The sequence below is a fragment of the Lycorma delicatula genome, chromosome 1 (assembly GCF_047948215.1).
Source record: "Lycorma delicatula isolate Av1 chromosome 1, ASM4794821v1, whole genome shotgun sequence".
Taxonomy (NCBI): Eukaryota; Metazoa; Arthropoda; class Insecta; order Hemiptera; family Fulgoridae; genus Lycorma; species Lycorma delicatula.
In genome coordinates this window covers 366,209,474-366,222,910 of record NC_134455.1, presented here as the reverse complement: position 1 = coordinate 366,222,910, position 13,437 = coordinate 366,209,474, and the positions used below count along the sequence as shown (strand labels likewise).

Below are 13,437 nucleotides of genomic sequence, written 5' to 3'. Positions count from 1 at the left end.
TAGTGATGTTTAGAGCCTTATTTATAGCGTATAGTTCAGCGGTAAATACACTCGTAATACCGGGGAGACCAAACATATAAGTTCTCTCATTGACAACAAAAGCACACCCAACTGTATCGTTTTGTTTCGATCCATCAGTGTATACAACCGCATCTGGTTTCATCTTGGAGAGAACACACTGAAACATCTGCTGAAAGACAATAGATGGTGTTGATTGTTTATTGTATGTAGTCAGGTCAAAATTAAAATTTATGAGGTTTATTCTCCATGGTGGATATGAGCAAGGGTACATAGGAAAGAATGACGGTGTGTCAACATTTATATGCTGCAGCAGACGCCAGGTACGGACACCTACAAGTGCAGTACGACGTGGATGGTCCTCATACTTTCCTAGATTAGGATTTCTAAAGACTGACTCAAGAACCGGGTGATTTGGCTGTCCTCTGAGACGAGCAAAATAAGATAATAAGAGCTGATCTCGTCTATCCCACAGTGATGGTTCACCACAGTCTACAAGTAAGCTTGCGACAGGACTTGATCTAAACGCGCCTGTGGCAAGCCGAAGGAAAGCATGATGTACACTATCCAGCATTTTAAGCACGGTTTGACGAGCTGAAGAGTAGGCGACACAACCATAATCTAAACGGGAGCGAACAAAGGAATAGTAAAAACGTATCATACATGATCTATCGGCTCCCCAGTTGGTGTTAGTAAGGACTCGCATCATATCTAGAAGTTTGGAACATTTTGTTTTCAATTCTTTTAAATGTTTGACCCAAGTAAGACGCCTATCAAAAAATAAACCTAAAAACTTGACGTAAGTAGAGATAGTAATAGTCTCTCCGTTCAGAAAAATTTGTGGAATAGAAGGGTGTCGTAGCCGAGAAAAAACCACACATTTTGTTTCTCGGTCCCTTGCTGTGGAACATGGTATTTGATGGATTTTTGGGACTGACATTCTCAGAAGGGGTCAAGGCCCAGGCTTTCGCCAATGACTGTCTCCTGTTAGTTCGTGGTAATTCACGAACGCAGTAGAAGACCGAGCGTAGGCGTCTTTGTCAACCGCAGAGGGCTGGATGGACATTCGAAATTTAAGGATTTCTATACCCAAGACGAAGTTTATCATGCTACTCAAGGGTGCAGATAAATTATAAGAGTCGAATTATATCAGTCGAATTTGAGTTCATAAGAAGCTAGGTGTTTTGTTTGATGAGAAGTTGCTGTTTAGCAACCACATTAGGCAAGTAGCGGCGGACGCCGTGTCTGTGATGCACAAGCATAGGAGGATTGCTCGGAAGGATAACGGGCTGTCGGGCCGTCATTTGTACATGGTGTACCGAAGTATCTTCGAAAGTATGACCTCTTACGCGGCGTTCGTTAGGGCGCATAGGCTGGAAAGGAATCTAGCACTTATTCAAAATTTACAGAGTGCCCAGGGCAGAGCTTTAATTGTATACACTGGTGTTTTTAAAACAAGCTCGTACGAGGATACCACTGTATTGGGAAAGGCTCTCCCAATCAGTTTACTGGTGAAAGTTCGGGCGGCCATGTGCAAATTGCGAAAAGGCAGGAAGGCCGAGGGATTTGGAATGCGGTTTCGAGCCGTACCTGTACCAGAGCGGAACGGTCATCTCAATGCACCGGTTCTAAATTTCGAACAGTTGCCCATCTCCCGCCTGCGGACAAGGCTTTACAGCCTCGCGATTGAATCAAGAATGGCACGCCACGACTAAGGAAAGGTCCTTGTACAGATTTATACAGGATCTGGGGGGGATGGTATGCCTCGCCTTTGTTTTTAAGTGCAATGGGAGCCCGATTGCTCTCCAACCATGTAAATTCAAACCAATATTTGTTTCGGTTCCACCTGGCAGCTGATGAGCTGTGCGTCTGGAGGTTCAATCGAACTAAAACATGATGCTCGATTGCCCAGCTCTTGGTGGAGCCAGAACTCAGGCCACCCTGGAACTTAGAGGTCAAGGGGTCCGCATTGTCGGACTGTGTGGGAGTTCCTTGATGCGGTTGCTTTGTTCAACAGACATCAGTAGTTTACCTAAGGGAAAAGACTCTACCGCGCTGCTGTAGGATGCTAATCGAGAGATATGGCTGGCTACCAACCAGATTAAGGCTCAAAGTGGCATTCAGAGGCCTAGGCGTGGCAGCAAATTGCTGTCTTTGACAAGATAAATTAATTATTCTGATATGTTTTGGTAGTTTACAGGGTGCGCCTACCTGTTTTAGTGACATATGACAACTGGGTGGTGGAACACGCAAGTGAGTGTTGTATGGTACCACGTTTTTAGGTTAGCTCTAGGAGCTACTTAGGATACTGGTTGCTAAACTGTTTTGAGACTCAGTAGCCGTTTGTGGCACAGACATTCAGTCTTACGTTTTAGGACGACCGAATTGGGTGGTGGTGGGAGAAATTCAAATCAAACCAATATATTTTATTCCAATTTGCCATATCCTTCTGTTTTGAATATTGATGTATATCTAGGTTAAGTTATACGCTGAGGAACAGATCTCATTTACTAATGCCATTGTAGGGCATTTAGTGTATGCAAACCTCTAAGGCTTTTCAAGTTAATTATATGTATTTCTTGACTTGTTCTTACATTCTCTTCTATCCACTGAGTGAAAAAGGAAGGCTTTTAGGGTAACGAAAGTAATCATTGATGTAAAAAAGATAAGTTATTTTTTACAAACTGTACATTATAACATTTTTATTTTTTTCTGATTTTTACATTACATTTTTTCTAATGTTTATAATATAAATAAAATAGCAGTTAAAATAACTATTTTAGTAAACTTTAAAATATGTATAACAGAAAAAAAATTGTTAAAACTAATTATTACAGGGTGTTTAAAATAAAAATAAAAACCTTTATAATACAAAAGTCTGTAAAAGGTTATTGCTGAGATTTTCTTTGTGCTATTTTTTTGCTTCACTGGGCGATTTGCCTGGACGATTTGATTTAATTATTTCTTTTGCAGTTTCTTCTTCAGTCTCATTGGTTGGCTGACTTTCTTTTTCAGTCAGTTCTTGCACTGATGGTTCATCAGTATTGAGTGCTAAATCACTTGATTTTGGCAAAACCAAACTAGATTCTTTACAGATTGTTGTGGATTGCTTTCCTGATAACATTGTTTCTGTATCGTTATCTGTAGATACTCCTATTACGGATACAAACTTCTCTGTCCTACTTATATTTGAACCTTTATGACTCATGGATACAGCAGAGGAGCTTCCTTTTTGTTTTCCAGCACTAGTTACAGAGCAATTTTTAGGTATACCATCTGCTTCTTTTTCATCTAACTTCTGTACAGTAGAACTAGCTGAAGCATTTGTAGGTCTGTCAATGTTAGTACTTTCAATTTTATTTACTTCCTCCAAGTCATCTTTGCTTTTAACGTTTTTCTTAGTTTCTGGAACTTCTGTTAAGTTGACACTATCAATTTTAGTAGACGATACATCAAGATTAAATTGATCGCTTGAAAGTTCTATACGTACTGATGTTGTGCAAACAACTTGCTCATCCTTTTTACCTCTTTTCATAAATGGGATACTGAATTTATGTGACTTCGGTAACATCCCTAATTTATTTTTTATTCCAGATTCTAAAGCTTCCCTTTCTTTCTCTGTCATTACTTTAAATCTTCTGTCAGCCAAAAACCAACTGCTATTCACAACATCATTTATTAAAAATCTTGTACCTGTATCAGGCCGTAGCATGCCATAAATAAGGACTTTTACATCTTCTGATAACCTTGGAGCAATTTTACTTCTAAAAGTCCACTCGCTGTTCATTTGAAGATCATATAGTCTTTTCAAGTCCGAATCATTGAATGGCATACACTGATTTAACATGACGTATAAAACAATTCCTAAAGACCAGATATCACTACATTTTGGATCATAAGGTTTACCTTTTAGTAATTCTGGTGCAGCGTATGCTACTGAACCACAGTAAGTACTACTTAAATGTCTCCTTCCTGATGTATCAAGTACAAACCTAGAAAAACCAAAATCTGCTAACTTTACATTGTTGTTACTTGTTATTAAAACATTTTCACACTTAATATCACGATGTACTATGTCAAGGTTGTGCAAATACTGCAAACCTAGCGATAACTGACGTGTCCATAGTCTTGCTCTATTTTCTCTAATTTCTCCATTCAATAAAATATAATCCAACAAATCTCCTTTTTCTGCATACCTATTGAACAAGAAATTCAACATTACTTTGAGAATTATGGGCTCCGACACATTCGTGAATAAATGTGTTCTTACCTGAAGCAACACACTATTATTTAAGAAAAAAGTGACATACATGTACATAACATAAGATTTGAAAATGCTGAATTAATATTTATGTACAACAGAAATAATTTAGGTTCGTCGACTGGATGATGTACTCATGAAGATTACACACCATTCTGAAATATTTTTACTTTTGCACATAAATGTAAATTTCATACAGTAAACATCAGCTAATAAATTATATAAAAAATAATGTCCATCCATTGAGTGATGAATGGCATTAATGGCATTACATCATTTCACTCTTTGGCACTAACATTTTTTCAGCAGATCACCCAATGCATCAAGAGATAGTTGAAAAGGGGTTACTCATAACCAGCCATCCTATATTATTTCTGAGTAATTTGTTACCTTGATATTTCACCTTCATCAAGTAATTTCATCTGTAGAAAAACAAAATAACAAAAATTAATTTTTTTTGTTTTGACTTGTTTAGACTACCTTAGTGGAAAGCTACACAATGGAATAATATCGGTTCTAAAACAAAACAATAGGAAAAATTTTGAAAATCTTTTTAAAAAAATGTAAATATCAATTTTTATTTTATGAATTCTGTCTGCATTAATTTAAAATGATAAAGAATAGTACAAGATCAAATTTCAAATTTTATAAAACTTCTGAAAAAACTTGGATGGCAATCTCCTGTTATAATAGTAAAAATAAAACGTTCCAGCACTTTTATTACTACAAAGTTATAACTATATAAAAGCGGGACCCCTGTCCAACTACACAAGGTTAAGAGAGGTTATACACAAGATGTTTAAGAGCGTTCATAGAACACGGTAAACATTTTCAAATACTAAAATTGTTGCTATTAGTACAGTATACTACAATGTACTTAAAGTATATTATTTATGTTAATTAGGGAGAATGATATTTCTAATTTAGTTTTGCAATACATTATCAAAAAATATTTATTATAACTTATTCTTAATATTTGTGTAATGATTTTAATTTATAGTTTAAAAGGAATTTAAAAAATATATTCCAAAATAATATTGTTTTACCAACCACTAAACTGAAAAATTTTACTAAATTAAACGAAACAGTCACTTTTAATATTAGTATTATTACAAATAATTTTCTGTGTACAGAGCATGCCATTTAAATAAAATATCCAATTGTTAAAATATGCAATATCACAAACGGTAAATAAAGCACAACTAAATGCTCTGCACACTAATATCTTTGTGCATTTTCGGAATTTCACAGCAAAATTTTATATACAACTTATACAATAGAATGGTATTTAGAGAGGTTAGAGAGTAAAGCGAGCGTAGGTTATGTTTAGTAGATTGTTGATTCCGTGAACTGACGAATTGTACGTATATCAACATAACCTAAGCTAGCTAACCTCGTCTAATTAAACTAAATAAAATTTATTATTAAATAAATAATTTATTATTAAACTAAATAAAATAATTAACGTACAATATAACTAGATAGAGGATTCTTATGGGGTAAAATACAATTAAGTGTTCAATATTGAAGCATACTACAACAAATGAGTGGCTTCGAACTAAATAAAACCATTGTACGCTTGCGCATATTATAGTGATTGTAGGGAAGTTTATTTACTCAGTCAGATAACCAAAAGAAGGTAGTGCTTGTTATGACAAGAACGTTAACGAGTTTGTGTGCTTTATTTTATACACTGCTGATATGGTATTTTTAAAGTCTGGTATGTATTTGTGCTTAATTTTCAACTACATTGGTAGTATTGTACACGGCACTTGGGATTATGTATTTTATGTCTATTTCGTACTTAATGTTATGATGATTAACTGATGTTGATTTATAGAAGTATTTTACGACTATGTAGTGCTCATAATGTTCGGAAGATTATTTGACTGTGGTCTGCAAAATCCGTGTTATTATTATGTCATGCTATGGCTGTGGGAGCTGGTGGCAGTCTTACGATGTAACTTCCTGAAGATCTGCGGATTGTGCCTTAATAATGTGGATGAATACTAAAGCTTGTTGTATGTGATCTTGTGATCTGAAATCGTGTGACTAGATGTGGTCTTGAACAGGAGGTCTGCTCAAACAAAGAGCTTCTTCGAGTGTGTGTGGCCTCTTAGTAACTGTACGAAACGTGGTTACATCTAGGGACAGGGAGGTAACCCCCTTGCCTAGGATACTTTGGCTCAGTCACACGCAAGAGTGGGAGAATCGGGGTGGTGCTTCTGATGGTATGGAGGACCCTTGAGATATGCGAGAGCGCGAGACATGTGAAGGGCGTGTGGAACGTGTGTCCGGATCCTTGTAGGGTAGGGCATAGAAGGTAGCTCTCCTGAGAAGGGGAATTTCGGCTACCCAAAAAAGGAAGTCGGAATGTTCCAGTGATCCAGGGGGAAATTTATGTAAATATCAGATATATAGTTACATAGAGATCAGTGTTCAAAATACAAAATCCGAACACTTCTACTGCATCGATTTAAAGCGTGGTTTTATTCCTACTCTTACAGTTACCTCTGCGCATGCGCGGTTTCATTTTATTTAGTTAATTTCTTTAACCACTGATTTTGTGAAGCAGTTAATGCTTCAAATTTTACCACTTCCAATACATTGGATCCTCTATCGAGTTATATATATAGATCAATGGCATACACTAACTCCCTTTTGTACGTAGATGAGATGTTACTTGTGCAAGGTAGTTAGAAGCCATTGCAGAGAGCAGTTCATCGGCAATATTTAGCGAGTTTTGGAGATATTATCCCAGAAATCCCAAATCAAGGCATTTAAAGGCGAATGATTTTACGTTCTAAAATTGTTTTATAGGTTAGAATTCTCTGGCGGTAAAGAAATTTAAATATTTTGGTTATCACTAATATTTTGATCAAGAGCAGAAAGTTCAAAAGAAATTAAATAAATTGAGCATGGGATGATCCAAAGAAATTTAAAAACAAGAACAAAAAAAGAGAAGAATATTTTATAAAATCTGCTTTTTAAGAGCTGTGAAGAAATGTTCTAGGAAAAAATCATATAAGAAATAAGTTATTAGGGAGGAACTAGGCATTTGTCCGTTGAACTTTATGCTGTAAGCTGCCCTTTTTATATCTGTTTTTACCTAAGTTATTCATGATAGCGGGGAGGGCAAATTAGAGTAACGGACACTCCGCTGGGTGGCGTAATACCATCAAGTCGGTCCGGCCCAGGGGAGGGAGTAGAGGAATAAAAAAAAAATTCATGATTCACCGGATTGAATGAAAATAGGCACTCTATAAACACTATGGCTTGGATTTTGAACCTGTTCTACGTAACATGAGAAGTAGAAACGGTTTTTTTTTTAAAGAAATGTTTTGAAATGTTTTGAAATGTCTGAAATGTTTTAAAACTTTTGAAACAAATAATATGTTAAAATTGAGTATTTAATTCAATCAATAAATGTTTTAGTTTTTGAGTCCGCTATTCTGGATTCCAGAAATAGCGAACATTGTTAAATGGCTTTCATAATGTTATTGCGAAAGTAAACTATTCGGTAGTTACCGGTTTGCATCCCACCTAATTAAGTTTTTAATACGAGCACAAAAAAAAAGTTCCTTCGAAGCATTATATTATTATTATTCCTTCGAAGCACAGTATATAATCTATATATTTAATATTAATTACAAAGGTTATCGAGCGATGAGAGCGTTGTTAAGTTATGTGGTTAGGTTATATAGATCAACCCACCGGGTTGGTCTAGTGGTGAACGCGTCTTCCCAAATCAGCTGATTTGGAAGTCGAGAGTTCCAGCGTTCATGTCCTAGTAAAGCCAGTTATTTTTACACGGATTTGAATACTAGATCGCGGATACCGGTGTTCTTTGGGGTGGTTTGGGTTTCAATTAACCACACGTCTCAGGAATGGTCGAACTGAGACTGTACAAGTCTTATGATTCATTTACACTCATACATATATTCCACTGAAGTTCATCCTTATTCAACTGAACGGTAGTTACCGAAGGTTAAACAGGAAAAAGAAAAAAAAGAAAAGGTTATATAGATCAACGATCAACGTATACCCCGAGCTTAGTACGTAACCAAACTTTACCTAATGCTCGGTTACCTAACATTAAATTTTAAAAATATCGAATTTTATTTTAAAGTTATATAATTTTGTAATGGCAAAAATAGGCGTCTAGATAAACGGAAAAAGAAAATTTAGTGGGACGCTAACAGACAAGTACAAATTATTCTTATATACAAATTCAGAATAAATATTAATTTTTTTTTATTCTTTGAAAAACCTTGGAATATCTTTATACTACCATGACTTTGTTTAAATATGTAATTCCATCTTCATTAAATACTTTTTTAAATGGCATGACAGATTGATTTATAAAAAAAAATTTCTTTAATGGAAGTCGAAGTTTTATACGTATCTTTACAGATTGAATCTGATCTTGCAAATTAATGCGAACTAACAAATTGAATACGACCTTAAACAGTGTGAACTAAAATTTCTTTCGAATTAGCAATCTCGTTCTAAAGCCTATCCTAACACGGGGGGTACGTAAGAAAGTATGTGTGTACGTATTTGCTATTAGTTTAAAGATTGTAAGCTCACGTTATGTTCAAGTTAGGATAAGATACAATTTTTTTCGAAATAAAGACTGAGGTAACGTGAACCTTAAAACAAAACTTGAACCTTGTCAAACGAAATTTATAAATCGTTTAGTATGGGTTTTTTTTTGCTAAACTTATTTCATCTATTTCTAATATTTATTGTTACTAAATACCTGTATTTACTGGTGAAATACGTTTAAAAATCTAAGTGTGATTCTAGTTTTACATTTTTTTTTGTTTATGGGATTTGAGAATTTCTATTTACAATTTATAAGTTATTTATTTGTAAAGAAAAGCATATTAATTTGAAATTATCATTATAATAATGCTCTTTTCTTTTACCTCATGAATATAAAGATTCTCGTTTTCCGCTGATATATACTGTGCAAGTGAATGAGATGAGGATGTCTTATTTTGGATAGAATGTCGATTTCTCTTGGAAGAAATTTTTTTATAAAATCTTTTGGTGATCTTTCATTATCAATTACTTTGCACGCCAGTGTATAATCTCTTGTTACATTATCATCAGGCTTAGAATAATTGACCAACCAAACTTTCGCATAAGTTCCTTCACCAAGTAATTGGTAGAATGTATAACCACGTTCTGCAAATACAGTTTTATCAGATTCGGTAACTTGACTCATTTTTTATTAATACTTAATTATTTACTGTTTTAATTAATAAAAGTTTTTACTTATTTATTGATCTGAAATATTTACTATTACGAACAGATAAATCTATTTACTTAAGTAATAAGAATAATTTATAACAAACTTCGTCGTTATGGAAACAGGTTCATCAATTCCATCAAAATTACGGTTATTTTAGCCATCCGTATGATATGAGAAGATTAAGAATTGTGTAAAACATATGTTTTAACTATACAGTGATATTGGGTTTGGAATTAAGGAAATAGATGTAAAAATGGCTTACGTGCAAAGGTTTTGGGATCGTTGCTGGTAGGCGGGTACCATTTTGTTTTGCCTTTTTTTTCAAAAAATAAACCGATTTTTTTGTTTTTTAATACCTGGTTTGATATTAATTTGATTTTAGTACCTGATTTGATTCATGCTAAAATTGTACAAATTAATATCTTCTTTGTTCTATCAGGATCATCATACATTTTTTTGTTTCACGATAAAATCTATCCTAACTTAACTTACGTTTGCTTCGCTCATTAACCTAACTAATTAACAGTAATATGTTTTGATTATTTAAATAATAAGTTAAGCTTAGCGAGCATAGGTTAAATTTGGTTAGATTATAATAATAATTTATACTGGTTTATTTGGTTATTGATATGTAAATGTAAAAATACGCATTTTTATTGTTATTTTTTAAAAAATCGGGTTATTTTTTATAAAAAAGAAAAAAGTGGTACTTATACCACTTACTGATAAACCGCTTCTGATAAAGGCAAAATCTTGTTCATATAAAAAATAAACAAAACTTTACTGTCAATTTATAAATTTATTTGTTAAAATTTATAAGTTATTTGATTACTTAATCAAAACTTGTACTTATTGTTTTGTAAAATATGTAATTTTATTAAGTTGATATAATATTTTTTGATATTATAAAACCTTTCCACAGGAGCCCTTCTTCCATCGAAGTGTTGTACGCTGATCAAAATAACTCTTGGACACATTTGCACATCATTATTCCTTATAAAAAAATCTGTGGTGAACACTATATGACTTCCTTGCACACCTTCTAAATTACATATATACATATTTTTGAAAGGAAAAGGACATCAAATTTTATTTCATTAACTTCTGGTATTTTTTCTTTTTTTTTATAGAATTATTATTTATCGTCATTTTTTTTATAATCAGAGGTTAATAATTATGGTACTTACGTATTATCTCAGACTTTATCTCCTTTTTTTTAAATTTAAATATATTGATTTATTAATAATTATGGTACTTACATATTAACGCCACCGCAGCTACAGCTTTATTTAAAATTGAATAATTATTTTATTGAGTCTCTTTATTAATTTTAAGAAATGGTTATTTATATTTATTTAATTTATAAATATAATTTAACCAAACTTAACCAACGCTCGCTAACCTTGACTAATTAACACCGTAATTTTTTGAGTATTTATTTAATAAATTCTGTAATTATTGCAATTATTTATTATTTAAATAACAATAATTACTGAATTTATAAAATAAATAAATACTCAAAAAATTCCGGTATTAATTAATCAAGGTTAGCGAGCGAAGCGAGCGTAGGTTAAGTTTGGTTAAATTATATTTATAAAATATTTATTAAATTAATAAAGAGACTGTTTTGAATCTATGTTAAACTCTATATCGGCCCATTTTCCACCGAAATCCGATTGACTACTCTGTTTTTAAATAAAGCTGTAGCTGCGGTGGCGTTAATATGTAAGTACCATAATTATTAATAAATCAATATATTTAAATTTAAAAAAAAGGAGATAAAGTCTGATTCGGACGGAGGTGGCGTTCCCTTCTAAGATCCGAATAATTCATTAATTAAAATTTTATTTGGCTATAACTCTGGAACCAATTAAAATAAGTATCACGTATGATATATCATTGAAAAGCTCTCAATTAGGGCTTATTACTGCAGTTAAGAAAAATGCCAAAATCCAAATTTTTATGGATTATGGGCTTTTTTGGACACTTTTGGTTCAGTCGATTGCAATCAAAAGAGGAGGTGCAAAATTAGATGTTATAACAGTCCTAAAATCAAACTTTCAACATACTTAGGCTAATCGTTTTTGAGTTATGCGAGATATATTCGTACGTACGTACATATGTCACGCCGAAACTAGTTAAATGGATTCAGGGGTGGTCAAAATGGATATTTCACTTGAAATCTAAAAACCGAAATTTTTCGCGATCACAATCCTTCCTTTACATCGTACAAGGAAGTAGAAAGAATCATATTTAGTTTTTTGGTTTCGTTGAAAACCTTTTTCTCGAGGTCAGATGATATATTTTTGATGGGGCCTCCATGCTTAACGTTAATTGTTGTGGATCATCAGGGCAATTTTTTCTTTCTTATACGAAGTAAAGGAAGTATTGTGATCGCGAAAAATTTCGGATTTCAGATTTCAATGGAAATATCCATTTTTACCATCCCTGAACCCATGTTGACTAGTTTCAGCGTGATGTCTGTACGTACGTATTTATCTCGCACAACTAAAAAACGATTAGCCGTAGGATGTTGAAGTTTTGGATTTAGGACTGTTGTATTATCTAGTTGTACACTTCCCCTTTTGATTGCAATCGACTGAACAAAATGTGTCCAAAAATGCCCAAAATCCATAGGATTTTTTACTTTTTCTTAACTGCAGTAATAAGCTCTCATTGAGAGCTTTTCAATGGTAATTGGTACTTATTTTCATTAGTTTCAGAGTTATAGCCAAATAACATTTTAATTAATGAAATATTTGGATCTTAGGAGAAGGCACATCAGTTCGAATCAGACTTCATCTACTTTTTTTTATAAATTTAAATATATTGATTTATTAATAATTATTAACCTCTGATTATAAAAAAAATACTAGAATAATAATTCAATAACAAAAAAAAAATGAAAATATGTCAGGAGGTTTTAATGAAATCAAATTTTATATTTTTTTCATTTTAAAAAAATATGTAAATGTAATTTAATAGGTGTAAGAGGAAATCATGTTGTCCACATCATATTTTTGTTTCAAATGAGCTTTCTATTAGTTTACTAACAAAAAACATTTTAAAAACATGCTTTAAAAAAAAAAAAATAACAGAAAAAATGCAATTCGTAATAAAAAGTAAAAAAAAATTTGTTTTCATGAAGATTTCTTTTAAAAACGTGTTCTATTTTTTTATGACTGAAAATAAAAGCGTGGAACTCGCTCTAATTATAAGGTAGTAGTATATGAGAGCGCGTCTATGGATTAAATTCCATTATTCTGCCAACATAAACCCCATAGGTTCTTTGTTGCCTGAAACACAAGGAAACTGCATAATTTAAAGCATCCTGGAGAGGCCCCTTCAGCGTAGATCCTTTATTTAAAGACTTTTTGGATACTTTTGAACAGTATTCTTCAATTTCTTTTCTGTTCCACTTCGAATTGCCGACGGTTGTTTTTTCAGACACCAAATATCATAAGCAGTTTATTTAATCGATGTTTTAATTGCTTCTAATTTTTTGTCCATTGACAAGACCACCCGTTTACTTTTCATATTGGTAATAATATTTTTCCTACAACTAACCATAGTAACAATAACTACAATACAGTAAGTACAAGTAAACAATACAAAACTACAGCTACTACACTTTATTACAGTACAGCAGAAACATCCTCATAAATTATAGACCGACCTTTACGCGTATAGTAGATAACAGAAACTTGGATATCGGTATTCTTTGATAATTGGATTTCAATTAACCACAAATCTCAGGAATGGTTGACCTGAGACTGTACAAGACGTACACTTCATTTACATTCATATATATCATCCTCATTCATCCTCTATAGTAATACCTTACGGTGGTTCCATACACACCGACAAAAAGAAAGATAACAGAAAATAAAGAGATTTA

General features: G+C 33.0%; 1 protein-coding gene across 1 annotated transcript; it reads right to left on the bottom strand.

Moving 5' to 3' along the window:
* Positions 1-2,864: 2,864 nt before the first annotated feature.
* On the bottom strand, positions 2,865-9,512 carry LOC142317939 (testis-specific serine/threonine-protein kinase 2-like). Its single transcript, XM_075354475.1, has 2 exons — positions 9,211-9,512; positions 2,865-4,214 (listed from the first exon to the last, which is right to left on the bottom strand). The coding sequence occupies exons 1-2, from the start codon at positions 9,510-9,512 to the stop codon at positions 2,930-2,932; spliced, it is 1,587 nt and encodes a 528-aa protein (XP_075210590.1). The 3' UTR covers positions 2,865-2,929.
* Between the last annotated feature and the right edge of the window lie 3,925 nt (positions 9,513-13,437).